At 48.6% G+C, this 27,530-nt stretch overlaps 1 protein-coding gene across 1 annotated transcript; it reads right to left on the bottom strand.

Annotated features, from left to right (window-relative positions):
• Positions 1-10,334: 10,334 nt before the first annotated feature.
• Positions 10,335-27,465, bottom strand: Ifitm10 (interferon induced transmembrane protein 10). The gene is made up of 4 exons (XM_052172623.1): positions 27,424-27,465; positions 26,639-26,755; positions 25,301-25,753; positions 10,335-10,945 (listed from the first exon to the last, which is right to left on the bottom strand). Exons 1-4 carry the CDS (start codon positions 27,463-27,465, stop codon positions 10,796-10,798), a joined length of 762 nt encoding a protein of 253 aa, XP_052028583.1. The 3' UTR covers positions 10,335-10,795.
• Between the last annotated feature and the right edge of the window lie 65 nt (positions 27,466-27,530).

Here is a 27,530-nt window from a genome sequence, read left to right as displayed (position 1 = left end):
TACCAACATGGTTATTCCTCTGCCCAAGGACATTTGGCACAAGAACTAAAGGCTGGCAATAAAATATGCATCGTAACATTTAAAAAGATTAAAGGCAAACAATTGGTATTTCCCATCCACAGTGCAATTATTCTACAACTCTGTATTAGTCAGGGTTCTCTAGAGTCACAGAACGTATGGGTAGTCTCTATATAGTAAGGGAATTTGTTGGTGACTTACAGTCTTTAGTCCAACTCCCCAACAATGGTCAGCAGCAGCTGTGGATAGAAGTACAAGGATCAAGCAGTTGCTCAGTCCCACAAGGCAAGCAGGCGAAGAAGAGAGAGTCTTCCTTCCTCCAACGTCCTTATATAGGTCTTCAGCAGAAAGTGTGGCCCAGATTAAAGGCGTGTGCCGCCACGCCTGGATCTGGGACTTGCTTTGTTCCAGATGACCTTGAACTCAGAGATCTCCCTGTCTTAATCTTCTGGGATTCATTGCCACTATGCCTCAAGATCTCCAAGCCAAGATCCAGGTCAGAAACTTGTGTCTCCCAGCCTCCAGATTAGGATCACAGGTGAGCCTTCCAATTCCAGATATAGTTCATACCAGATATAGTCAAGTGACAACCAGGAATAGCCACTACAAACTCCTTGGAAAAAAACTAGAAAATGAATGCTGGCTTGATATAAGAAAATATCACAGATGCTACAGGAAAAACATACAATGGGAGGTGAAATTATTCCTTTTTAATTTATTTATTTTTTATTTTTATTTTTTAATGTTTATTTATGTCTTAGGGTTTCTATTCCTGCACAAGCATCATGACTAAGAAGCAAGTTGGGGAGGAAAGGGTTTATTCAGCTTACACGTCCACATTGCTGTTCACCACCAAAGGAAGTCAGGACTGGAACTCAAGCAGGTCAGGAAGCAGGAGCTGATGCAGAGGCCATGGAAAGATGTTTCTTACTGGCTTGCTTCCCCTGGCTTGCTCAACCTGCTCTCTTATAGAACCCAAGACTACCAGCCCAGGTGTGGCACCACCCACAAGGGTCCCTTCCCCCTTGATCACTAATTGAGAAAATGCCCCACAGCTGGGTCTCATGGAGGCACTTCCCCAACTGAAGCTCCTTTCTCTGTGATAACTCCAGCCTGTGTCAAGTTGACACACAAAACCAGGCAGTACTATTTATTTGTTTGTTTGTTTGTTCATTATAGTGAATACACTGTAGCTTTCTTCACACACACCAGAAGAGGGCATTAGCTCCCATAACAGATGATTGTGAGCCACCATGTGGTTGCCGGGAATCGAACTCAGGACCTCTGGAAGAGCAGTCAGTGCTCTTAACTGCTGAGCCATCTCTCCAGTCCATGAAATTATTCTTAAATGTTGAAATTTTGGCTGGTTTAATCTTGTGCTGATGGTGCCGCTACTAGGAGCTGTTTTAACTGAAATCTCAGGCTAAACGTGCGAAATGGTAGCATTTTGTGTATGTGTCTCTGTGTATACAAGTACATTCATGTGCCCATGTGTGTATGTATATCCATGTATGGGTGGGCACATACATGTGTTTGTGTTTATGTGTCTAGATATGTGGGCACATATGTATGTGTTTATGTATGTTCATATGAGGGTGGGCATACATACATGTATTCATGTTTGTGTATATGTGTGCTTCTATATGCATGGATGCACATGTATGTGTGTGCATGTGCTATGGATGCATAATGTCAGACTTGAATGTCATTCCTCTGGCACGGGCCATCATTTTTTCTTTTCTTTTCTTTTCTTTTCTCTTCTTTTCTTTTTCTCTTCTCTTCTCTCTCTCTCTCACTTTCTCTCTCTCTCTCTCTCTCTCTCTCTCTCTCTCTCTCTCTCTCTCTCTCTCTCTCTCTCTCGTTCTCTCACTGGCCTAGAGTTCCCCAAGTAGGCATAGCCCCAAGGACATGCTTACCTCAGTCTCCCCATCCTGAGATTACAAACACACTGCCATTCTCAGAGTTTTCTTTTCACATGGGTTCTGGGGCTCAAGATCAGCACCTGCCACTTGTTTGGGCCGTCCTTTACCCAATGAGACATCTCTCAAGCATATATGTGTTTCCTTTTTTACATATGAAAGCAGTAAGCCAAAGTATTTCAGCCAAATATGATGAAAACTCTATGTGTCAAAACTAGAGAAATGTCTAAAGAAGAATCAAGAAGGAAAGTGGCTTAAAGATAAGTGTCATTCCCCCACAGTGACTTTATCTTTCCTCAGAAGCCTGACTGAGGGGAACACCAGGAGGCAAAACAGATCCCTCAGTTTGATGTGTGGATTCTATGTGTAGGTGTCTAGGATATGTAGATATGATGTGTCACATCTCAACCAGGACATCAGGGCGATTTTACCAAGTGAAAACATAGGTCACAGGCCAGTGCTACAGGGGGACATGGGGAGTTAGGGCTCAGCCATGATCACTGGAAAGTGTCACCTTTCTCTTAACCAAGTTTCCACCAATGTGTCACTGTCTCTGTTTGCTACTCAATCAATAAAACAGCACAGGAGCCACCCACAGGGAGAACAGGAGCTACAGCTGAGAGCAAGACATCACCCATCCATGGTCTACAGCAAAGTGGCAGGAACCCTGGCCTTCTCCCTTAGTGTGTGCAAGCCCAGAACAGCATCCTGGGGTCACTGAAATGGGGTACACAACCCAAACTGTATAAATATCCTCTCGTAGTGAAAATTTCTTTGTTGCATAAAAACAAAGAGCAAAACCCATGTTTTATGTTTGAAACCCATTATGCCTAACTTACTTCCTTGATATGTGTGTGTGTGTGTGTGTGTGTGTATGTGTGTGCTCTTTTGAAGGTTGACTCAACACTGGGTGCTTCCTTAATCACTCTCCACCTTGCTCTTTGAGACAGTGCCTCTCAGTGGATCTGGAGTTTGCTGCTCAACTAGCCTGGCTGGCGAACTAGCTTCAGGCATTCTCCTGTCTCTGCCTCCCCAACAGTGAGGCCACAAGTGCCTGTCACTATGCTCACCTTTTTACATCCTTTTCACAAGGATGCCACTCAGTGTCCTTGTGTGGCAAGAAGCACTTTAGACTGAGCCGTCACCCCAGCCCCTTGAAAGTTCATCTTGATGGTCAGCTTGACTGTGTGGAGAGCTGCCTGAGGGAGTCCGGGAAGTTCCCCTCTGATGGGTCTGTGAGGATGTTTCCAGAAACACTAACCCAAAGAGCAGAGAGAAGTTCATGAAGAGGAAAGACCCACCCTTGGTATGGAAAGTACCGCTTAGCAGTGTGGGCACAGATATAATAAAAGTAGCAGAAGAGGAAGCCAGGCAGTATACAGAAGTATGGCTCACCTAGCTGCTTGCATTGATGGACATCAGAATCCTGACTCCTACGCTTCTGCTCTATATGAGCTCACAGGCGGAGCACCCAGGGAGCCTCTAGACAGCAGCCTCAAGCTGTGGCTGAATCACCACTGGTCTACCTGGTCTGAGAATTCCCACTTCTTGGACTGAGTGGCTACTAGATTTTCAGCTTCTCCAGCATGTAGACAACTATCACTGGACCATCCAGCAGCCTATGATGTAAGGCAGCCTATAAATTCCCCTTTAGGATACATATACATGCATACGTATGTAGATCTGTGTGCTGAATAAAGAGAAATCCTACTGGAGGCAGCCCAGGTTTATCAACCACTTTTACAATGAAGCATCACAGAGGATAGCATGTTTGTCTGTGTTTGAAATAAGAAAAAGTGGGCAGGACTTTATCCCAGTACTGGGAGGCTGAGGCAGGAGGATTGTACGTTTTAGGCCAGCCTGGGCTACCTAGTGAAATCTTGTCTCAGGGAAAAAAAAGTCAAAGGTAAATCTGGTCAGCCTGGGCTATGTGAGATAGATGGATTAGATAGATAGATAGATAGATAGATAGATAGATAGATAGATAGATAGATAGGAGACAGAGATAGTGAGTCAGAGAGACAAAAAAGAGATTAATGAGCTAAATATTCAGTGTGAAATACTTGAGATAGGATAGCAAACAAGACAGCAAAAAGAACAATTTTTTCCCCTTAACTCTCAAGGAAATTGGAACCAAAATTAAAACCTTCTGTATCAGTTACAGTCCTCACTGCTGTGACCAAATGCTGCAGAAGAAGAAACTTGAGAGGAGGGATTTACTTTGCCTCCTGGTACAATAGGGAAGGCGGGGGTTGGGGAGAGGCCAGGCAGCTGGGGCTGATAGCATGGTTTGCAACATCTCAGTGGATCAGAAAGCAGAGGGGTCACTCTGCACAGGGAACCAGCCTGTGACCCCCCTCAAGCTTTACCTCGGTAGATCTACTATGTCTGCTGTCTAGACTAACCCTGTGTCCTAAAAGCTCCAGCACCTCCCAGGGCAGCAGCAGCCTCTGAGGACCCAGTGTTTAGATATTTAAGCCTGTGGAGGCCATTTCAAATTCAAAGTATGCCTCCTTCCCACTTAGAAACTCCAGAGCACGTGGTCCCATCATCTGCTGCTCCAAACAGCACAAAGGCACCCCCACTCCCAGTGACATGTACCCGAGGGGGTGGGAAGAACACTTCGAGTCTGTCACATGCCTCGGTGTCTGAAGAACAGCAAATATAGCAGTGTTTTAAAAATACTAATACAACAAAAATACCTTAAATCTCGCCCAGACACACAAGAGCGTTTCAATGTTAAAAAACAACAAAAAGTGTGTTTGTTGTTTTTGAAAACAATCTTATTTTTTTAAGATTTATTTTTATAAAATAAAAATGTGTGTGTGTTATGTGTGTGTACTTGAGCACTCACACAGCTTATAGAGGACAGGAGAGGGTATAAGATTCCCCCCTGGATGCCGAGTTACGGGTGGTTGTGAGTTTTCCAATTGGAGGCACTGCAAACCAAACCAGGGTCCTCTGCAAAAGCCACTGGTGTTCTTAACCACTGAGCTATCTCTCCAGTGTCTACCTTAACTCAATAGGGAGGGGAAACCCATATAGTCAAATTAACATAAACACATATGCATACAGTTAAAATGAAATTTAAAATAAATCTTTAAAAAAACACCTTGGAAATACACTTTTAGATTTATTTGTGTACATTAATTGCTCAGTAAAAAAGACATGCCCTCAAGGCAGGCACCTTCCAGCAGGCAGCAGAGAGCTGAAGGAAACCAGTGTCACCAGCTAGCCTTTCTTTCCTCCTGAGTGTATCTATTTATATTTGTCAGAGTCCTCTAAAGAAACAGAACCAATAGAATGAATATATAGGAATATATACATACACATATGCACATACTCACAGACACACATACACATACTCACAAACACATATATACTTATATAAAGGGGTTTTATTAGATTGGCTTGCAGGATGTGTAGTCCAACAATGACTGTCTCACAGTGGAGAGACAGAGGATCACAAGTTGCTCAGCCCACTGGGCTAGATGTCTCAGCAGTCACTGTCTGGCACTGAAGGCCTAGGGGATCCCTTTTGGAAGCCTAAAGACATAGGTTCTAATGCCAGCCAAGAAATGTTGCAGCAGCAGGATGGATGAACTTGTCAACAAGAGTGGGACAAGCAGGTAAAAAAAAAAGCTTCCTTCTTCCATGTTCTTTATAAGGTCTGCCATGAGAATGTGTCTCAGATTTAGGATGGTACTTCTCACTTTAGGTAATCTGATCAAAAAATTCCTCAAAGAAGCATCCATCAGCTTGGGTTTCAGCTGATGCTAGACATAGCAAATTGACAACCAAGATTGGTCCTTAAGTATCATTGCTGCTGCTGTCCTCTGCTGACTTCAGACTCCAGCTTCTTCAGCCTTCCAGCATGGAGGAAAAGAATGCCACTGTGGGTGTGCGCTACATTCTTCTTGTCCATTTCCCCACCGATGAACGCCTTGGTGGGTCCTGTAGCTTAGCTACTATGAACAATATTGCAGTGAATACTGGCGTACAAATACCTCTACGATATGTGCCCAAAGGATGTATGAGCTTTGTTATTTTAGTTTTGTTTTATCTTAGTTGTGTAGGGGTACATGTGTGTTTATGTGTATAGATCTGTGCGCACATGTGTAAGTGTGCATGTGGAGGCCAGAGGGTGATATTGGGTGTTCTATTCAACTGTTCTCCATTTTATCATCAGACAGGTTTTTGGTGAAGCTGACACTCACAGACTCTGCTTGGCTGGCTGGCCAGGGAGCCACTGGAGTTCACCTTTACTTCCCTCCCTAGTACTTGGGTTACAAATGGGTGCCAGCACCTGGCTTCTATGTGGATCCTGAGGATCCGCACTCAGGTCCTCATGTTTACAAGACGGACACCCTACCCACTGAACTGCCTTCCCAGCCCCAAGCATATCACTTTTTAAAGCATGCTTTTATGACATGCAAAAATCTGTCCTATCATCTTTGCAGTCTAGCGAGAAAGCCCTCATTAGCATATCATGAATAATAGTGAGCTTCCTTGCGCAAATTCAAGAGGACTACAAATAGCTAGAATAAATATCATGGGAAGTCACATGGCCTTGAAGGACTTATCTTTCTTCTGAGGACTATACAAAGAAAGCCTGCTTTTCCCAACTGTCGTGCCACACTGTAAATGAGGCGGGGGGGGGGGGGGGGGGGGAACAGACGACAAGGCTCCACATCTACAAAAGAAATCAAAACAAAAAAACACACAGGGAGTGGTATTGACTGCCCACCTGTGCTTTGAGCGTTAGTTCTATTTTGTGACAACCCAGTAAAACACACCTGGAGAAGAAAGTATTTCAGGGTGTGACATTTACAACCACATAAAAGTCCTATGTCTAGAAATCAACCTGACAAACTCTTTAAGACTGTTCAGAAAACTGGGAAGCATTCTGGGCAGAAATTAAAAGAGGCCTGGGGTAAAGGCAGCTGACTGCACACTCGGGGATTTGGGAAATTCAACGTTTTTCTAAGAATGTAAATTCTCCCCCAGTGTATTCATGGCTTTAACCAAATTCTCACTAGGCTTTTGTTTTTGCTTTTTATTTGACAGATGGATCCTAAAAAACCAAACAAAAAGCGGAAGTGGAGTGGTCAGGAGAGTTCTGAAGAGGAGCAGTGTGAGGCAGCTTTGAGAGACTGTGGCTGATGCGGGCCTGGAGCACAGCCCAGGAAGACCTTAAAAGAAGGTTGGAAGGGACAAAGAAACAGTGACTGTCCAGAAACATAAGCCTGCTTGCTTCCACTCTGCTGGATTGTGTGCCTAGGTGTGAAAAAGATCCCAGGAGACATGTGCAGGCAAAAGTGTCAGTGACTTAAAAAAAAAAAAAAAAAAAAAAAAAAAAAAAAGGCACCATGGGAAGGAATAGCTTCGTAGAGAGGCATGAAAAAAAAGTCACCATGGGAAGGGACAGCCTCACAGAGAGGCATGACACAAGAGGTACAAACACTACAGCCGCCAGAAAAGACAGACAATGAAACCCTATCCCACACCTCGCTCTTTCTGTGCTCTCAGGAGGAGGGCAAGAGTCCCAGGGTTGGCACACTGTCTACCATGACAGCAGATGGAGAAGACATTAGCAGAGGAAACAGTGGGCAGTGTCTTCACCTCATCCCCAGCCTTTCAGGGCTTGTGCCCATCCTTGAGTTCCACAAACTTTACCACATTTACCTATATGGTCTGTCCCTTCATAATCAGTCCCCCTGTCACCAGTCCTTATGTACACTGTCCCTATAGGGTCTTCCCCATACCCTTTGTAGATGTTTTAGTCCATAATTATTAACTCCCTCCCCACCTGTTTCTTTTCACAGAGCCAGTTTGTATCTGCCCACAAATAAATATTTTAAGGTAGTGTACTCTTTAAAAATAGAAGTCATAATCTGTTCTATGTTGTAATCGTTTATGGAAGACTTAAAGATGATTTCTGTGATAGTTTGTTTATGCTCGGCCCCTGGAGTGGCACTATTAGAAGGTGTGGCCCTGTTGGAGTTGGTGTGTCACTGTGGGTGTGGGCTTTAAGACCCTCCTCCTAGTTGCCTGGAAGCCAGTATTCTGCTAGCAGTCTTCAGATGAAGATGTAGGACTCTCAGCTCCTCCTGCACCATGCCTGCCTGGATGCTGCCATGTTCCTGCCTTGATGATACTGGACTGAACCTCTGAACCTGTAAGCCAGCCCCGATTAAATCTTGTCTTTATAAGAAGAGTTCTTGGTCATAGTGTCTGTGCACAACAATGAAAACTCTAAGACCACTTCCTTTAGGGAAGTTACTAGAAACTCAAACCAAGATGTGCTTATGTACATATGTTTCATGCATGAGAAAATATATATTGATGGGTCTTCTGGTTATCTCATTTTTGTAGCATTTATGAGTAACATGCTATAAATATGCACATTGGATGGAAGCTACATAGAGTAAAATCTGTGATTTAAAAATTTGGAAAATAAATGCTCATTTGGTCCCCATCAGCACTGCACAAGTCTCTCCTGGGTACTTTGATAGTCATATAAGCTGGCTTTTCATCCCAATGTCCCCCTTTCTTGAAAAAAAGGGATGAATTATTTCAAAGTGGCATTTATTGTTTTATTTGCCTCTATGAATGTATGTGCACAGTGTGCATGCCAGAACTTCAGATCCCCTGGAACTGGAGTTACACGTGTTTGAGAGACATGCCATGTGTGTGTTGGAAACTGCTCCTGGGTCCTCTGGAAGGGCAGTGCGCAAGTCACTGCGCAGCCACCATACAGCGGGCAGATGTCTTCTGTTGATAAGTTACCGAGAAGCCCTAGTCACCTGAGGAGTGTTAGGAAGACGTGGAGAGCTACCAGTCACACCCTCCACCCACTGGCTGACAGGGAAGTGGCTAAAAGAAGACAGTATTAGGAAGTGGTCAGGACTCTACCAGAGGAGTCAGATAGCCAGGGTGGTACAAGCTGAGGCCGCTATTGAATCTCACCATGAGCCTGGCAGAAACAAACACTGGGCAGCAGGGGAGGGAGGCTCACAGCCACAGGAGCAGAGACCATGATAAAAACAAGGGTGTAAACACTTCGAAACTAGAATCTCCTGCCAAAAAAGGAGTTCTGGGAACCCCATGGCCTGCCTCCCAAGGACAAGCCTCAAGAAACACATTATTTCCCACAGATGCTAACTTTGCTATCTTGTTTTATGACAAGCCACCTCTCCCTGCAGCTTTGAAATCATGTTTTGGTCCCCCACCCAACCCTCCTCTGGCCGCTTTAAAGTTTTGCTCAGTGTTTAACGTTCCTGTGCTGCCGTGCAGGCGTGCCATAGTTTTCCTGACTCTGTGCTCAGATACCCGAGGAGAAGCATCGTGATGCAGGAGTATATTTTGACCCATGATTTAAGGGTAGAGAGGGCATGGCAGAGGAACACAAGCTGCTTGCTTATATCCCAGTGTACCAGGGGGCACTCTGTCTCCTGGCCTCTTACTCCACCCCAAACCCCAGCCTTTTTATTTTGCTTTGTTTTACTGTGATTTTTTTTTGTTGTTGTTGTTTTTGGTTTTTTTGGTTTTGGTTTTTGGTTTTTGTTCTTGCCACTTAGCTCAAGCTGCACTGATCCTGAGCTGCCCCATCTCTCATACTTGTCCATGGTCTTGTCTAACCCTATCTGGTCAGAACCGCCTCAAGCTTCTGCATCTGGCCAGCCCTCCACTAAACTCCATCTACACTCTATGCCCACGGCTGACAACAGTGTCTGTTCTTACCTGTCTTCTGACGCTCCTGATACCACTGACGGTATGATCAGAAATCACAAAGGCTGCCAAGCGTCCACACCCCTGAGCGCGCCATTGGCCCCTACCTGACTATCTCCCCACAGTATCTCTTTTCCCAAGGCCAGTCAGGTCCTCACGGGGTCAGGGCTCGGTACACTCGGTGCACTGGTGCACTATCGTGTTCCGGCCTTCCACTTTTCGGCTTGCCCCACCCTCAGCACGTAGGGCAGCACCCTTCTGTGGGCAGCACCACTTCCTAGGGCAGCATAGCTCATCTCGACCTTGAGCAGCGACTTTCAGTTGACAGACTGAGAATCTCTTTCCCCATTTCAGGGATAAGCAGGTAAGAACCCCATCAACACCCTGTGGGGTTCCCAGGGACTGGCAGGACTCCACCACCACTGTAGGAAGCTTTACCCCAGATACTGCACAGGGTGCTTGACTCTGTGAACCCTGAGAGGAGCCCCTCCACCTAACACCCTTCACGTCACCATCCTACACAGCTGGCTGTCATAAGGCCACTTGGTTTCTGAACAAGCCTCCTAACAGAATTAGCTGTGTGCAGGCCCTGGGGGCATAGACTGCAGAGCAGCACCCCAAACTTCCAGGGGACACCCAGGCCCTGCTTGGCACATGGACAGGAGCTGGAGCGGAGCTACGCATGTGTTTTAATGAAAGCTCACAGATACAAGGGCTCAGAGCAGGGGTCACAGCTTGGAGGAAGTTGGGGGGTCAGGAGTCAGGGAACCCCAGGTGCTGGCAGCCCCTATCTTGGGAGCTCCCATGTAAGCCCTTCTTGCTGGGTTTCAGGTTTGAGGGGTCCAGGATCCTGGGCAAGGTGTGTGGGCCAGGGAGGGCAGCCACTGGTAACCAGGCAGCATCATGGGAGGAAGCCCAGAGACCCGGTGCCAGCAGGACAGGGGCAGGCAGGTAGGGTGCCCGGGAAGAGTGCGCCACTCGGTCGGGTACTCAGCTTCTGGTGACCTTGCTGCCATGCACGGCTCTGGGCCTTGGTAGAAGCCCATTCTGCCCCACATTCTCAGCATCCTGAATCTCAGTGACCATCAGTCTCAGTGTTGTGTCTCCAAGACGCACTGCCCGCTAGCTCAGTAGTCAGTGAGCGGGTACCGCAGGAAAATGAAGATGAGGATGATGCAGGAGGCTGCCAGTGCAGAACTGGTGATGTTAAACAGCCGTGCCGTCTTGGCATCCTCCACAGCTCCATTCAGGTCATTCAGCAGCTTCTTGTCCCGAACCTGGAGACAAAAGGAGGAGGCAGAGAGGTGGAGGTCAGAGGAGGCAGTGGAGTGGATGCCAGCAGAGAACGGAGCAGTCAGCCTAAGGAAGGAGGAAGAGAGGAAGAAAAGATGGAGGGAGATGTGAGAGGCCAGCAGGGGAGGGAGGCCAGCAGGGAAGGGGACAGTGGTCATCAGAGGACGGGGAGGAGAGGCAGAAGTCAGGAGAGGAGGCAGGACCGAGGCCAGCAGACCGAGGGGGACAGGAGAGGAGGGGAGACTGAAGCCAGTAGAGGAATGGTATGGAGATGAGTGAAGGGCGAGACATGGAAGCCGGCAGAAGAGCAGGACAGAGGCCACCAGTGGAGGGAGAAAGAGGGCAGGAGAGGAGGGAGGTTGGTGTGGTGGGAAGCAGGGGCGTGAGAGTCGAGGAGTCTCAGACCTCTGTTCTGCAAGCACCCGCCTCCGGTCCGGGCAGCACAGTCAATGAAAGACTCATCTTTCACAGTTTGAAAAGCAAATGGTGTCTAGTCAGAGAAGAAAACAGGGAACGAGGAACACAGGGACCCTATGAAAAATGCTCAGGAATTTCTGTTTTGTTTTGTTTCAGTGTTTTTGGGTGTTTTTTTTTTTGTTTTGTTTTGTACAACATCTCAGTGGGTCTGAAGTGATCTAGTGTAAAAGGGAGAGGTGACCCTGAGACACTGCATGCACAGTAAATCGGATGATGACACCAGAGACGGTAGATGTGGGGTGTAATGACAAGTGTACCCAATGTGTTGTGACCAGTTGTGGCCAGTTCTACCTAGTTACGCCTTAACCAGGAAGCTGAGAGGACAAGACAGCCTTGGGAGATGGAGACAGAGCTGCCCATTTCTAAGAAGCTACCTGGTCGGGGCAGGCCTGCCTTAGGACAGCCCCCTTGAGCTCCATCATCCTGTGAGTGCCGGCTGAGCCTGGCGCAAGCTGAGGCTGGAGCCTAGGTGATGGGGGCATCAGATGGGCCGGGGAGGAAATGATGGGGATTGCTCCCCAATTCGTGGACTGGGTTTGGTTAAAAGAAGAAAAGTGGACCGAAGACACTTGGACTGGCTGATGTCAGAGTGAGGGAAGTGGATTCCTGAAGAGGAAGTGTGGTAGGAGGAAGGATGGATGGGTGGGAATGGGAGCACGACTAGACAGAGGACAGCTGAAGCCTGCCAGGAGGAGGGATAGTCCTGAGGAGGAAGGAGTGATGAGGCAGAAACAAGGAAAAAGGGGAGGGAGGTATGGGATGGGTACACAGCAGTGGGCAGAGGGAGCAGGGAGGAGGAAGGACAGGGGTGGGGTAGAGCGAGAAGAAGGGAAGGGACCCAGTAAAGGGTAGAGGGGTGACTTAGAAGGTGAGTTCGACAGAGAGCACATGTAGGGTCAGGAGAGTAAAGGTGGGAGTGAGACTCTGGTATAGGAGGGACCCAACATCTTTGTCGCCAAGAAGGAAGCATGTCCCCATTTACTGAGCTCCCATGATTTGAGTGCAGTCGTTGATATAATTTTTTCCAGAAAATTAAATTCTTTCTTCCCCTTTTAGATTTAGCAACAGCCCACTTGTTTCTCAACTGTAGTGTAACATCCTTCCTCCGACTGCTGCTTGCATCTGTGGGGGCATGTGGATCTCTAGCAAGCGAGATTCTGTATCTAGTTCACCTATTCCACTGCAATCATTAGCCAGGTGTTCTCTTTAACAAGCCAGCTGTTCCACTTCCTCTTGCAAGCCCTTCCTCCAAGGCTGCAGGTGTGCTATAGTCACTCTGGGCCTGAGTTTTGCCTCTGGGGTGCCTACGGGTAACTTCACACAGTCCGTGGGCCCTCTTGCTGCTCCAGGTGCTCTCCTGTGGTATGAACACAAGAAAGTGTCCACCTCACAGTGCTGGGAAAGACCTCATGCTTAGCATGTCATCTTGCCTGTAGGCTTCTATGAGGAAGACAAAGATGATTCTAGAACAGTACTGACTAGCAAGGAGTATGCCTTGACTCGCCCTTGTTCTTTTTTATTTTATTTTTTAAAGAAAATACACATAGTATAATTCTCGAGGCTAGACAATAGCTATAAATACAGAAATGAATATCAAATGAACAGTGTGGATAGGCAAGTGTGTGTGTGTGTGTGTGTGTGTGTGTGTGTGTGTGCGTGCATGTGTGTCTGTGTATACACGGCGAGTAGCTAAGGCAAGTGAGGTCACTGGTGTGTTGATGTATGTTAGGTGACAGGAGAGATGGGTAGATGAATTTTGTCCTATGCTGACTGAGTGGGTTAGGTACACAGAAGGGCATATGTCAAATGGGAATAACAGATATCAGTGGATGTTTGCTGTGGGGGGTTGGCAGACACATGAGTGTATGAATATGCCAGTGTGTTCTGGATGAGGGGAGCGGATGGTGTGAGGACAGCACATATATTGCATGTGTGGGATACAGTGGATGTTTGGACAGGCACATTGGGGTTTAGTACTATGTTTTATGTAGTAAGGATGGACACATCCTTAGAAGTGTGTCATGTGGGCAGATGGGTTTATGAAGGTGTGTCAGGTGGTTGAACTGGTGTTTGGGTGGAGTAGAGCATTTTGTATCTTTGGGCTGGATTCCTGGCATGTGTGCTAGATGGGTGGAATGGGTAAACAGATTGCATGTAGGATTGCATGTAGGATGGGTGAAGGGAGAGAGGGAAGATGTTGAAAGAGTATACCACTGACTAATGAATGGGAGACAGGTACAGATTCTTAAACTCATCAGTCAATCAACCAGTCAACCAGTGCCTGCTCTGGCATCCTGGGTGTGTAACTGCAGCTGGCCCTGGTACACAACAAGGAACAAAGCAAAGCCTCTGTCCTCAGGGTTCACAGACCAGGCAAGGAGTCACAAGACACAAGGCAAGTGGGGCAGGGACCGGTGGACTGAGGAGGCTAAGGAGATATCTGAAGATGTCAGGGGTGGGAGGGGCAGCGGGGATGGTGTCCTGGGAGAACCAGTCTCAGCAGATGTCCCAGACAGACTTCATTGAGTGGATGTTTGTCAGGAGATCAGTGACACGTTTGGTTCCAATGGGGTGTGCTCTGGGGGTTGGGGGGAGGCCCACCAAGTGTATATAGGGAACAGAGGTCTGTGAGGGGGCGGCTGGGGCCAGCCAGGGAGTTCCATGGGAGGGTGGAGCAGAGATAGGTAGGGAACAAAGGAGACAAGGGGGCTTTGTGAAGACTTCTCAGAATGACATAAAGTCAGAAGAAAGGGAAGGCCCCACAAACTCTAGCAGAGTAGTTGCCTGGGGATTGGTTGAGATCAGACAGGGAGGAGGCAGAGTCTGGCCTGGCAAGGGAAAGCTAATTTATCACATGGCTGGAGCTGTGCCAGTGAGAAGGGACTGGAGGGTGGATCTCTGGAGCTGTGTTCAAGGTAGCACTGACAAGGCTGAGGTCAGTGTGAGAGATGATGTTGAGGTGGCCTTGAGGTGAGGTGGCCTTGAGGTGAGGTAGCTTTGAGATGAGGCAGCCTTGTGGTAAGGTAGCCTTGAGGTGAGGCAGCCTTGAGGGTTAACTAAAAGTGAGCTGCAGAAGGAAACCTTGGAGGCACAGGCTAAGGCGCTTGGTGGTGCAGGCCCCGGTACTTGTGAGAGCTGCTTTCTGGACTGCGGCTAGACACCTGGAGAAGCAATGCTACAGAACCAGAAGTTCAGGGGTGAAGTGGCGAGATGAACACGTGAAAGGCACCGCCACACATGTGGTGATAACTGGAACTGGGTCCACAATGATGCACAATCCACATTCAAAGACCAGTGAGAGGACTTAGGAGAGAGGACAGAGGAACCTCTGAAAGCAAAGAGGAACAAGAAGGGTGGGTAGGGCAGGAGTAGAACACTGGAGAAGCCACCAGAGCGGGGTAAGGCATGCAAGGCCCAATGGGGCCGAAGAAGTGACAGATGTTGTCTGCTGTAGACAAAAAGAATGCTAGTGGGAGAACAGTGGGAAGCTGGGTGAATCAGTCAAAGAAGACAATGAGGACATGGTGGTTTGACAAATAAATCCATAAAGGGAAGGAAGGAAGGACAGGTCTTCAGTGGGTAGACCAGTAGGTGCTAACTCAGCCTCTGGTGCTGAAAGAACAGGAAAGAGGAAAGGAGAGGGAGGTTGATGATGAGCAAATGGTCAGGAAGTGCTGTGGGTATATACCCCATCAACTTATACAATGAAGGTTCTGACCCCCAGAGACTGGTAGGATGTGAGGCCTTTGAGGGTGAGGCAACCCTCATCTCAAAGAGGTTCCAAGAGACTTTTAACCCTTCCAAGCTGTGGGGACTCACAGAAATGTGAATAACCTACAGTCCAGAAGAGGGCAGACCTGGCCTAAGCCTGACCATGTAGAAGCCTTGTAAAGTTCCAGTCAGCCAAACTGTGGGAAGTCACACAGTGTGGGAACTCTTCTCACATGCAGACCAAAGCAGAAGACTCAGATTGGGGGATGAGGGGCTGTGGGGGTGACCCAGCATGCATGAACACATGAAGAATGGAAAAGAGAGATGACATGGTGGCTAGAGCCAGAGGGATAGCGGGAGCAGCAGATCTGTGAGTGAGGGGAGGGGGAAGGGAGGCTGCAGGGCACATGGGCCGGGTTAGAGTATATGATGAAACAGGTAGAATGGTGGGCTGAGGCACAAACAGGGCACAAAGGGGTAGGAAGAATGGATCAGCAGAGATGGGAAGGAAGTGCTAGAAAGTAGGCAGAGAAAGGCTGGGGATGGAGTTCAGAGTGCTTTAGCATGCATATAGCCCTGGGTTTGATCCCCAGCCCCACAAATGAACGGCTGAGTGCAGGAGTACACACCCGAAAAGCCAGCACTTAGGAGGCAGAGGCCAGAACAACTGGGAGTTCAAGGTCATCCTTGGCTACATGAGTTTGAGGCCGGCCTAGGCTAAGAGGAAGGGAGAGAGGGAGGGGAAAAGGAGGAAGAAGAAAAAAGGGGGGAGGAGGGCATGGGAGGAGGGGAGAGGAGAGAAGAATAGAAGAGAGAATATTCAAGAAAGAAAGGAAAGGAAAGAAAGGAAAGGATGGGCAGATAGGGACAGAGGAAGCCCAGAGTCAAATCAAAATCATGACTTTGTGACACCCTGCTGGTGATCTTCAGGGAGTACCTTGTAGCACTGCGTGCGTGTGTGTGTGTGTGTGTGTGTGTGTGTGTGTGTGTGTGTGTGTATGGTTTCCCAATTTTTTTGGATAGTACTTTCTTCACAAGGTCTTATTATCGTTAATTAAAATATTCAATTTAATGGTGGGAGGTTGGGGCCATGCCTGGAATATGCTAAGAGCTCAACCATCACTTGATAGCTTATGGTTGACTTTCTAAAGATGAATGGGAGACTCACGGGGATAAAAAGAGTCAGGGGGGAAGATGAGGTAGACAGAGGGTGGGATGACAGAAGAGAACAGTGTGGTAGACTAACAGGTGAACATGAAACAGAGGAAGGAGAAAGAAAGGATGATACGTACTCCACGACCAGGAATGGGAACATGTGAGTAGATCCAGGTGTGGCTGACATTTCTGAGGAAGCGAGCAGCTGGGTAGGTGAGTTTACTGAGACATGAATGGTGGAAGCTCAAGGGCATGAACTGGCAAAGTCACAGTGGAGAGGAAGACTGCTCCTCCCATGATGCCTCTCACCTGTGTGAACGGCACCTTAGACTGATTGGGTGAGAACAGTCCTTGCAAGCATCTCCAACCTCCTTTAGTTCCTCTTGCCCTGAACCTCCATCAGGACAGACTGTTCTCTGGGTCTCAGACCTGGGAGGCCCTTGTCTGTAGATTCAATTGAACTTCAGAGAAAATTATATTTAACATAAGTAGAATCTGTACTGAACATATGTGGTTTTCCCCCTTCCCTACATGTTACAATACAGGAGAACAATAACTACCCTTCTTCCCCTCCCCCCCCAGACAGAGTTTCTCTGTGTAGCCCTGACTGTCCTGGAACTTACTCTGTAGACCAGGTTGGCCTTGAACTCAGAAATCTGCTTGCCTCTGCCTCCCAAGTGCTGGGATTACAGGCGTGCGCCACCACTGCCTGGCACTGCCCTTCTATTTAACAAGGTTTTATGTCATCTGGAGATCATGTGAGTATGTGTGTGGGATCTAAACAAACACTCAGCTGTTTTAAGGACCTGGGTATCTGTGAACTTGGGTGTCTGCTGAACCAATGCACTGTGTATTCTAAAGAAATGTATAAATAGAAGCTTTCCTCGCCCACCTTTCAGGATCACTTGGAAGCTTTTCCCACCTGGGTTCTAGCCCCATCTCTCTGCATCCATAGTCTGTCCCCACACGGAAACTTCATCACGTGAACCGACTCACAGTAGATGACAAAACCCTCATTATGGAAAACAAAGCTATGTCTCAGGCACCTCTGGTCCTCTCTCCCGTTTCAACCACACAGGCTATGGAACTTTGTCCCTGGGCTTCTGCAAGGCCTTTCCCCATCCTGTGACACACACTTCTTCAGACACACATGTTTACAGCCTGGACCACCTTGGGCTTACACTCAATACACTGACATGGACTTCTTTCTGAGCCCACTTTGTATGAAATAGCAATCCCAGCCACTCTCCTCAGTCTTAACAGCTGACATTACCACCGACATCTCAATGAGTTCCCTGTCAGAGGGAAGGCTCCTATGGGTAGGGACTGGGTGGCCTATCCCTCATCATCCCCTGGGCAGTTATTTGCTGCATGTGAAGTGGGAGGTCTAGTGGGAAAGTGCTAGGGCATTCTGATAAAGCCATGACTAACTACTATGGTGAGCTAGACAGTTTAATGAGTGGCCATAATGGTGACATCATAGGAGGGGGCAAAAGAGAAGATGAGAAAGAGGAGGGCAGTCATAGGCTTCAAGGTAAAGAAAGATGAGGACTGGGGAGATGGCTTTCAGGTAAAGTGTTTTATGTAAACTGTTCATGCCAAGCAATCATGAAGACTTGCATTAGATCCAAGGAACCTGTGTTTAATGTCAACAGCAAAAAGCCAGGAGGGGCTGGAGAACTGACTCTGGTTCAGTTTACCACACCTAAAGTGTGGTTCATAACCATCGGTAACTCCAGTTCCAGGGTACCTGATGACCTCTTTCTAACCTCCTTGGGCTCCAGACATATACCTGGTACACAACCATACATGTGATTAAAATATGCATGCACACAAAACAAAATCAATAGATCTAAAAATATGCTTTTTAAAATTCCAGCCTAGCAGGACACACCTATAGTCTCAGCTCTGGGGAGACAGAAACAGGTGGATTTATGGAGTTTGATGGCTACCCAGTCAAACTTAACTGCTGAACCCCTGGTCCCAGTGAGAGAACTTATCTCAAAAGACAAAGTGGAGTTCTGAGGAGATGGCTCAATGGATTAAGACATCTGCTGTCAGGCTGACCAACCTGAGTTCAGTCCCTGTGATCCACATGGTGGAAGGAGAGAATGAACTCCTGTATGTTGTCCTGTGATACAATACAATGACTAACTCCATACAATACATGGCAATGAATGTGTCTTCACACATACACACACAAAAGTGTATATATTTTTTATAAATTGGATGGATTCTAAGGAATGAGCCTTGAGGTCGACTTCTGACCTCCACATTTGTTCTTGCTTACACACATGTGGATTGGCATGCATTCAAATACACACACACACACATACACACACACACACACACACATACACTGTACATGAACATACACATCCAACACAAACACAGAAATGAAGCAAGATGGATAAGTATGTGGACAAGGATATGTGTGAGGATAAAATAAAACAGGGAAGAAAAGTACATGGTAGGAGTGTGGGTGACCAGAGGATGGAAGAGGCAGATGGTCTGTGTGATGGCTTGTATATGCTTGGCCCAGGAAGTGGCACTATTAAGAGGTGTGGCCTTGGAGTGGGTGTGGCCTTATTGGAGTGGATGTGTCACTGTGGGTGTGGGCTTTAAGATGCTCCTCCTAGCTGCCTGGAAGACAAGTCTTCTCATAGTGCACTTTAAATGAAGATGCAGAACTTGCAGCTCCTCCTGCACCATGCCTGCCTGGATGCTGCCATGCTCCTGCCTTGATGACAATGAACTGAACCTCTGAGCCTGTAAGCCAGCCCCAATTAAATGTTGACCTTATAAGAGCTGCCTTGGTCATGGTGTCTGCTCACAGCAGGAAAACCCTAAGACAGGCTGTGTGGGGTAGCAGGATAACAGTGCAAAGAGGGAGGATGGAAGAATGCATGGGGCGGTCCATGGGTGAAAGACAAGATAAGGAAAAGTGGGAAGGCAAGCAGACAGATTGGTGGATGAACCGCAATAGAATCTGTGTTGATGCTTGTGGGCTTTTTCTTTCTCCTTTTCTTCCTTTGTTTTCTTCCTTTGTTTTCTTTCTTTCTTTCTTTTGTTCATTCTTTCTTTCAGACAGGGTTTTACTATGCAACTAAGGCTGGCCTCAAATGCTAAATCCTCCTGCCTCTGACTCCCAAATATTAGGATTTCAGGGATGAAGCACCAAATCTGGCTTATCTAGGGTGTGTCAGTCTCTAAAAATAAGAGAGGGTGAGACAATGGAGGAGCCCCAGAGATGGCTGGGGAGCACAGGGCTGAGATATGAGATGTGCAGCAAGGCAAGTGGGAAGGGAGTGTGTGCAAGTATGTTCACAGCCTCACATGGACCCAGAAATTACTATGTGAGACTGACAGAAAGGAAAGAAGCTGGTGGACCGGAAAGGGTGAGCAGAGTAGCTTCAGGAAGAGAATGAAGCATGGGTATAGTTACTTACATAAGAAGAGTCTCATAGAAAGTGTTGGCATGCTCTGAACCATGAACTTGTGGCTGTGTGGCTGTACACAGAGAATGAAAGAGATGGAAAGAGGGAGGTATGAGAGATAGGAAAATGGATGAGTTGATTGTAGTGGCTGGCTGGAGATCACTAGGAATGGGAAGAAGGTAAGAGCAGGAAGAAAAGGATGAGCAGAGGGTCAGAGGATGAATACGTTTGTGGACAGGCATGGAGAGAAACGATGAATGCTTGATATGTGGGTGGATAGCAGTCAGGGATGATTGGGAGAAGCAAGGGAGATGAGGAGGGAGGCTGGTTAGGGAGGAAAGCAGATGTGTGTGGAAATGCATGAGGGTGTGGATAAATTCATGAAAACCTGAGAAGGGCATGTGCAAGTAGGTGGATAGATTAAATTCATAGATACAGTGAGGATGGATGGATGGATGGATAGATGGATGGATGGATGGATGGATGGATGGATGAGTTCAGTCTGTAAAGTTGAAGGGGGAACTATGAAAGAGGAGAGAAAATTAATATGAACAAATGGATACATGGATGGAAAATAGAAAAAGGGAATAGAAGAATGGATGAACTGAGAGGGAAAGAATGCAAATGAGGAAAGCCAAATGACAAAAACTTGCATGGCTACTTGGTGTGGATGAATGATGGGAAGATGGGGTGATGTGACAAAGCATGCATCGATGAAGGGCAGTGAGCATACTGATCCGGCTGCGTGGAGTGGGGGTGTTATGAGAAAATGACATCAGAGAAGCAATGTAGTGTGTCTGAGGCTGGTAAGGATGGGGTGGGAAGGTAGGAGAGAGTCAGGACAATGATTGTGTGTCAGCAGGTGAAGGAAGGCTGGTGCTGTCTGAATGTAGTGAACAGTGTGGAGGATGGATTGACAAAGCCATGCATCACTTAATGAGGAGTATCTGAGAAACTCCAGATGACTTCATCATCTGTTAACATCACAGAGTATCTACACAAAATCAATTATGATGAGACCTGCTGTTGACTGAAATGTCATTCCATGATATATATGACATTATATGACATATATTACTGAGTAAAAGGCTGGGACAACTGCATACATGGGTGGGTGGTGGGTGAGTAGATAGATGGGTGAATATATGGGAAGTAGAAGAATGTGTAGAGGCATGAGCATAGTGTGTAGGTAGACAGTTGGATAAATATGCAGATGAGTGGGTAGGAGGATGGGTGAGGTGTGAATAGGATGGCAAATGGGTGGAGGGGCGGATGGATGAGTGTGTGGATGGGTAGAAGGGTGGGTAGATGAATGGTGGTGTGAGTGGGTAGATAGATGGGTTAAATGGGTGAACGGACAGGTGAAGGCTGGGTAGATAGATGATAGATGAATATATAGGATGATGGTTGTGGTGTGGCTAGATGGGTGAGTGAGTGAATGGCTGGGTGACTGCATGGGCAGATGATTGGGGAAAGAGATAACTTAATAGCTAGGTATGCATAAGTGTGATGTAGATGGATAGATGGTACATGGGTAGATGAATATATAAAGAGGTAGGTGTGGTGTGAATAGATGGGTAGGTAGATAGAAGGGTGAAGGATGGATAAGTGGGAGGATGAATGGCTGACTTAGTGGATGGATGGATGAGTAGATGGATAGATGGATCGGTGGATGGGTATGGGATGGATGGATAGATGGATGGGTTGGAGTGGAAACTTCTAGTTTCTTTGAAAAAAATAGTTATATCAAATAATGTTTTGCTGCGGCACACAGGTGAAAGATCTCTTGCTAAGGCAAACTCATGAAAGATTTTTCCTGAGGCAGACATGGTGAAAGTATGTTTTGATAGAGCAAACATGTGAAAGGACTCATGAGGAAGGAGTATAAATATGGCCCTGCAGATGCTGGGGGATGAGCCTTGGTTTGGTTTGTTCCATCTCACTACTCTTCACTAACAACACGCATGTATTGGTTGGTCTTACATAGTATTGTTGAGCTCAACTTGTGATAACTCTGCCATTGAGAGATACTCCCTTAATAACTGCTCATGAGGTTCCTCTGGCAACAGGCCACCTCTGAGGGTCACCTTAGGCTGGTTGGTGAGCCTGGCAGTTTCTTTAGGAATGAACTACAGCTGCCTAGTGTCTGCTTGCGAAAAGAACTGGACTGTAGATGCTGGTTCGTGTCTGGTGTCTGCTTGCCTAGAGGACTGGTCTGCAGCTGCTGAATATTTGGTGTTTGCTATGAGACAGATCTGCTACCCAAGAAGATCAAGATCACCCCCCAAAGAACTATTGCTGAACAAGTACACTTCCTCCATATCCTAATAACTCCTCTTACACTACCTCTGCTGGTGGGCTGGAGGAGAGGTTGAACCCTTATTAAAAGTAGGTTGCAAAAAATTGATGCCTGCAATGGGTAGTTGAATGGATGGACTGGTAACATTGATATTCAGAAAGAAGGAGATGAACAGATGTATACATACAAAACCCAGTCAGAATCTACCCTCCTAATACATTCTTTCAAGTATTCCCATCCTGGAAGTGCCCATGCCTCTTAAGCTCAGATAAAGCAACTGTCACATTCTGGCTGCACTGCACTACCTCTCCTGTGCCTCACATTCTGCTCCCCACAGAGGATGTCCATGCTTGGTGTCGGCTCCTTTCTCCAGGTAGAACTTTGCCTGCACCCATCCTTCAAGACCCACAGCAAAAAGTACCTCCTTCCAGAAGCCCTTGCCTGGAACCTCACTTGGCCCCAAGTTCAGTGTGATGTTTTCCTCTTCTCAGACAATGGACTATATATCTCCTCTGGTGACATCCTCTGTCCAGCTAAATAATATCCTTAGACCTCCTCCATGATGGTTACCATTCTTTGGACACAGTAAGGCTGGTCCTGAGGATGGGGCAGACAGAGGTGAAGGAAAGAAGGCCTTAGAGGCTGTGCAGGAGAGACACAGGTTTCATACCAAAGAGGGGATACCTGTGAGCCAGTGTATGCACACAGCAGACAGCCACTTCTCACACAAGCCCACTTGCACCACCTGATCACAGGATGGCTTGAACAGCATTGTCTCTATTTGTGAACAGATAAGGGGAAGGCTCAGCAAGGACACAGGGAAGCCTGTATGGAGCTGACCTGAGCCGTGTGGTTGGAAGAATGGATGGTGACCCGATGGGAGATGGACAGACAGGGCAGGCAAGAATGTCATCAACTCACACCAACCCACCAGCTCTACCTGATCACAGGATGGCTAGAACAGCCCCGTCTCTATTTGTGAACAGATAAGGGGAGGGCTCAGCAAGGAAAGGTGGCTGGGAAGCCAGTCTCAAGTCCTCCTAACCCCTGTTCCATCCACTGTCCTTGGACACGCTTGTGATGAGCTGCATGAGTGACAGGTGCAGCTAGTTAGAAGGCTGAAGCTAGATGTTCAGGTGGGCTGTTTCCAGGCATCAGGGGGGCAGAGTTTCTGATCCTGCACATCCTTCCAAGAAGCCCTAAGGCCTATCCACTGTTCCTGAGGAAGACCTCAGGGAGCAAAACATGGGAAAGAGAGCGAGTCCTCTCTCCCCTCCAAAGTGTCAACCTCACATCCCAGTACAAACTCATAACCATCCAGAAATGCCTGACCTACCTACAACCCACACCAGATGGGCTACCCTGCCCAGCCAGCCAGAGACAGCCTGAGCCAGGGGAGGAAGGGACAGCTCCCGGACCAGAGCCCAGGCAGCCATGCCCAAACCCTCAGGCTGTAGACAGCACAGGGAACGAGGGCACCAGGGGGAGGCTATGTTCCACTAGCAACCTGGCAAGGGTGCCCTCTGCCTGGCACTGCCCCAGAGAACAGAGCTGAGCTAGCCTTAGGACATCCCAAGTCCCTAGGTCTTCTCATGTTGCCTCTCAGCACAATCAGTCATGCACACACACACACACACACACACACACACACACATCTGTGGTGCACTTATACACAAACACATATTGACTCACTAACATTTGCATGCACACACATTATACTCAAACATGTATCCATTCACAACACACACCTACGTGAATGCAGGTATGTGATTAGGCTGGCACCCCTCACATGCAATTAGATATACATTTCTATATACATTCATGCTCACTCACACACAGTTGCAGTAATATATGCATTTGTTCACACACATTCACATGTGTATGCACGTGATTGCATGCATAAAATAACACTTAGACATACCCATAAACACACTCAAATGTACACTCATACTCTCCACACACACACACAATGAATTATGTACAATGTGAGCACATGAGTACATGCATGCAATGGCATGTTCTCACAGACAGGCCCACTCATGTACACAACTCTCATGTGGTACATGCAAAGGTGAGGAGCCCAGGCCTGGAGAAGAAGACATGAAGATGGTGTGATATGCTGAGTATGAGCCAGGAAGGAAAGAGGAGAGCCTCATGGCCAGGCATGTGACACAGGGCAAGGTGGGACTCATGCCTGCAGACGAATCATGGGCCGAGCCGCCTGGGGACCCTTCCTGCCAGGTCAGTCTCGCCCTCATTTTTAAATCCCTGTAGCACCCTTCTTTCTGCTCTCCCAGCCCCTGGCACCCCTCCTTGCTAGGCAGCTGCGATTTCTGGACCACATCTGGCTTGGGCCATTCAAGTCTGGGCTCAGGAAGTGATGATCTGTGTAACTGTGAGCCAAGGCCTTCATCTTTCCGGAGATGCAGGATGGGAGGAGGGCACGCCGGCACCATTCCTGCACCCTGCTGGTGGGGCTCCAACAGTCCAAGAATGCTCAGTCCTTACCTGGGACGCAAGGACTGAGACACTGAGGCTGTCTACTACAGCCTCTCCACCCCCAGCCCCAAGTTGTTTGTTTCTCTCACTTTGTCATGGGAAGGAGTAGGGGTAGGAGTGAATAAGGGGTTCCAAAGGCTTGCCACCCTGCTCTGTTTTCAGCCACCTACTCCTCCTACAAAAGCAAGATGGACCTGGAAGTTGTAGCCACTGTGGGCACAGGGTAGGTGGGGTTAGGATGTTTTCCCCCAGCCAGTCTGATCATCAGGCTTCGGCTTTCCACCACAGACCTGTCTGGGTGAGCCTAAGTGCGTGGCAACCGAGCTCCCAGAGATGCACCAAGGTAAGAGGTTCTGCAAGGGTCCTAAGATCATCCCCCCTGCTTCCCATGGTCACAGGATTCCAAGCCCCCGGGCTCTTTGCAATCTCCATCACATTTACCTAGGTTTGGCTACTGGCCATATTGACTCCCATGTCCCCTGACCAAAGGACAGGACCTTGAGCTCTGACTGCCTGTTCTCGATGACTTAACTAAGCTGATTGTACAGAGCAGACAATTCTACCCCACTCCCCCAAACTGGGTCAAGCTTTCTCAGTTTAAGCAAAGGAAGGGGTGGCCCTTTGCTCCCAGCCCAGTGCCTTGTCTCTTTAAATCCATAAGAGGTCTCCTGGCTGGGCTTGCATTCCCTACCTTGAGCTCCACTAAGTGATATTACATCCTGCTACCCCCATAACCCAGCCCACCCCCTGCCCAGGCTCACTTTGAGGGAGTAGGCCAGAGCAATGAAGCCCAGGCAACAGAAGTTGAGGTAGACGAAGTTGAAGATGGACCACAGATAGTAGTCGTTCACCTCCGTGGTATCAGGGTAGACCTCGATGACTGTGGTGGGGTTCGTCATGGTCTTCTTCTCAGCTAAGTGCTTGCAGGCTTGCGGGACACCCGATGCCCGAACGCTGTCAGTCTTGCTGCTTTTAGACTCCATAGGAAACAGAGTGGGTGCCATGGGGGGCGAGGCCGAAGGCTCAGGAGCTGGAGCCGCTGCAGCCTGCAGAGCAGGAGGCTTGGACACACAGGCAAAGCAGCCCTTGGGCGAACCTGCTGGTGGCCTGGGAATCCAGAAGGCCCCGTCCAAGGGGACTCGGGCTTCCTGGGTGCCGTCCGTGGTGCTAGCCGGGGCTCCCAGCAGGGCTGGGCACTGGCTGGGGCCCTGGGCCTGGAGGAAGGGACAGAGTGAGGAGTTGCTGGGACTTGTGCACCCAGTAGCACCCACCCTGGAGCCTTGCAGCATTTCCCCTACAGTCCTATAAATGGTCTTCGGGAGATGGAAATCCCTGCGAGGTTGCCAGCTGCCAGTCTGCCTGCCACCTGCCTCCCCCACCCAGCCGGCCACAGCCAATACCAAAGCCATTCGCGGTAGTCTTGGCAAGCACATCAGGGCTTTTCATCGCTTTGCCATCTGCGCCTACGGACACATACACACCAGCTCCCCCTCAGCACCCTGAGTGACACCCTGTTGCGATAAGCAGAGCTCCCCCGCATCTCCACGCACTCAAGGCATTCAGACCTACAGTGACACTGCTCTAGTCATCGACTGGCAGAATGAAAAGCGCTCGCATATACATATACACATATACACCAAAACGCACCACACACACACCATCACCCGCCCAGCTCTCCAGCCCCAGCACACTCGTGCGCCCAGACGCGCCAGGTAAACAATTGCCCACCCAGACACGCAGCACTACACACCGCCCCACAGGCTCAGGCACATCTCCGGAAGATCCGCGCAGATGCAGGACTACAAACTCGCGCTCATCGCCTCCCAAAGCCAACTGAAAGCGGCACCGGGAGACCCTAAGAGCGCACACTGTCACACAGAGCCACTCACCTCCCCTCTTGTCCCCACCCCCCACTGTGCCACCAAGAGACCCACAATGACACTCTGCGAAATGGACACTTCCAAGAGACAGCTTGGCGCCGTGGCTCTGCGCCACCAGGCGCACCCGGCGCCCGTGAGGTGATAGCAAGGGGCTGTGGCTGGGCTGGGTGGCCCCCATCTGAACCCGTGTTGCAGCAGCCACCAGTACCGCTCACCTACTGGCGACTCGATGAGTGGGTCAGACCCCTGAGCCTCGGAGCGCGCGTCCTTCCGCTCTCCCGGGTCGCTGTCAGTCCTCTGATCGCGTCCCAGCGGCCCAACCTTGGGGGCGGGGAGCTAGCGGGGCTGGCGCCGCTGCCTCCCCCGCTGCCCGCGCGCGCTCCGCAGCGCCAGGCCGGCCGCGGCTGCAGCCAGAGCCTGACTCACGGCAGCGTCGCAGACACCTCCGCCTTCTCCCTAGGGAGGGAGGGGGCCAGCCAGCCCGGAAGCCAGGACCCCGGGGAGTCGCAAGCAGGGCAAAGCTGGCACCCCTCTATTCCATGAGCTGCATGGCTCTCATGTCCACTGACCACCAAGCCGCTGCTACCCGGTCCACCTGTACTCAAATTCTCTCGAGGGTCCTCAGGTCCTGGCAAGTCTGTCTGCTGAGCACTCCAGTTTATTCCCATGGCTGATCCCCCTTCTCCCCACATTTCTTCCACCAAGCCTTGCCAGTTCTAAAACCTGTGCCTTCAGAACCCCTTTACCTAGCATCTCTTCCTCTTGCCCTGTTGAGTCCCAGCTGCCACCCTCAGTCCCAAGGCAGTCCTAGCCTTTTTTCCTGAGGCCCTATCCTGGGGGGCTTTTTAACCCCCCACCCACCTCTTTCTTGATCTTGCCCAGCTGGGCTCCAACCTACCAGCTAAGCCCTGTCTGAACTGGTCTAGTCCCCATCTCTCTAATCAGCCTTCTTTTTGGAGTCTCTGGTCCCTTCAAGTCTACAGACTGCAGATCATAGTTCCTACCTGATTGGGATGCAACACATCAAACTCCAGAGAGACACTCATCTCTGTTCAGTCTCCCAAGTCCCCAAGGTCAATGTCCAGGGTTTTTCTTTTTTTTTTTTTCTCTC

The sequence above is a fragment of the Apodemus sylvaticus genome, chromosome 1, assembly GCF_947179515.1.
Source record: "Apodemus sylvaticus chromosome 1, mApoSyl1.1, whole genome shotgun sequence".
Lineage (NCBI taxonomy): Eukaryota > Metazoa > Chordata > Mammalia > Rodentia > Muridae > Apodemus > Apodemus sylvaticus.
Note: the sequence above shows the minus strand (reverse complement) of the source record. Positions and strands in the feature narration are given on the sequence as shown.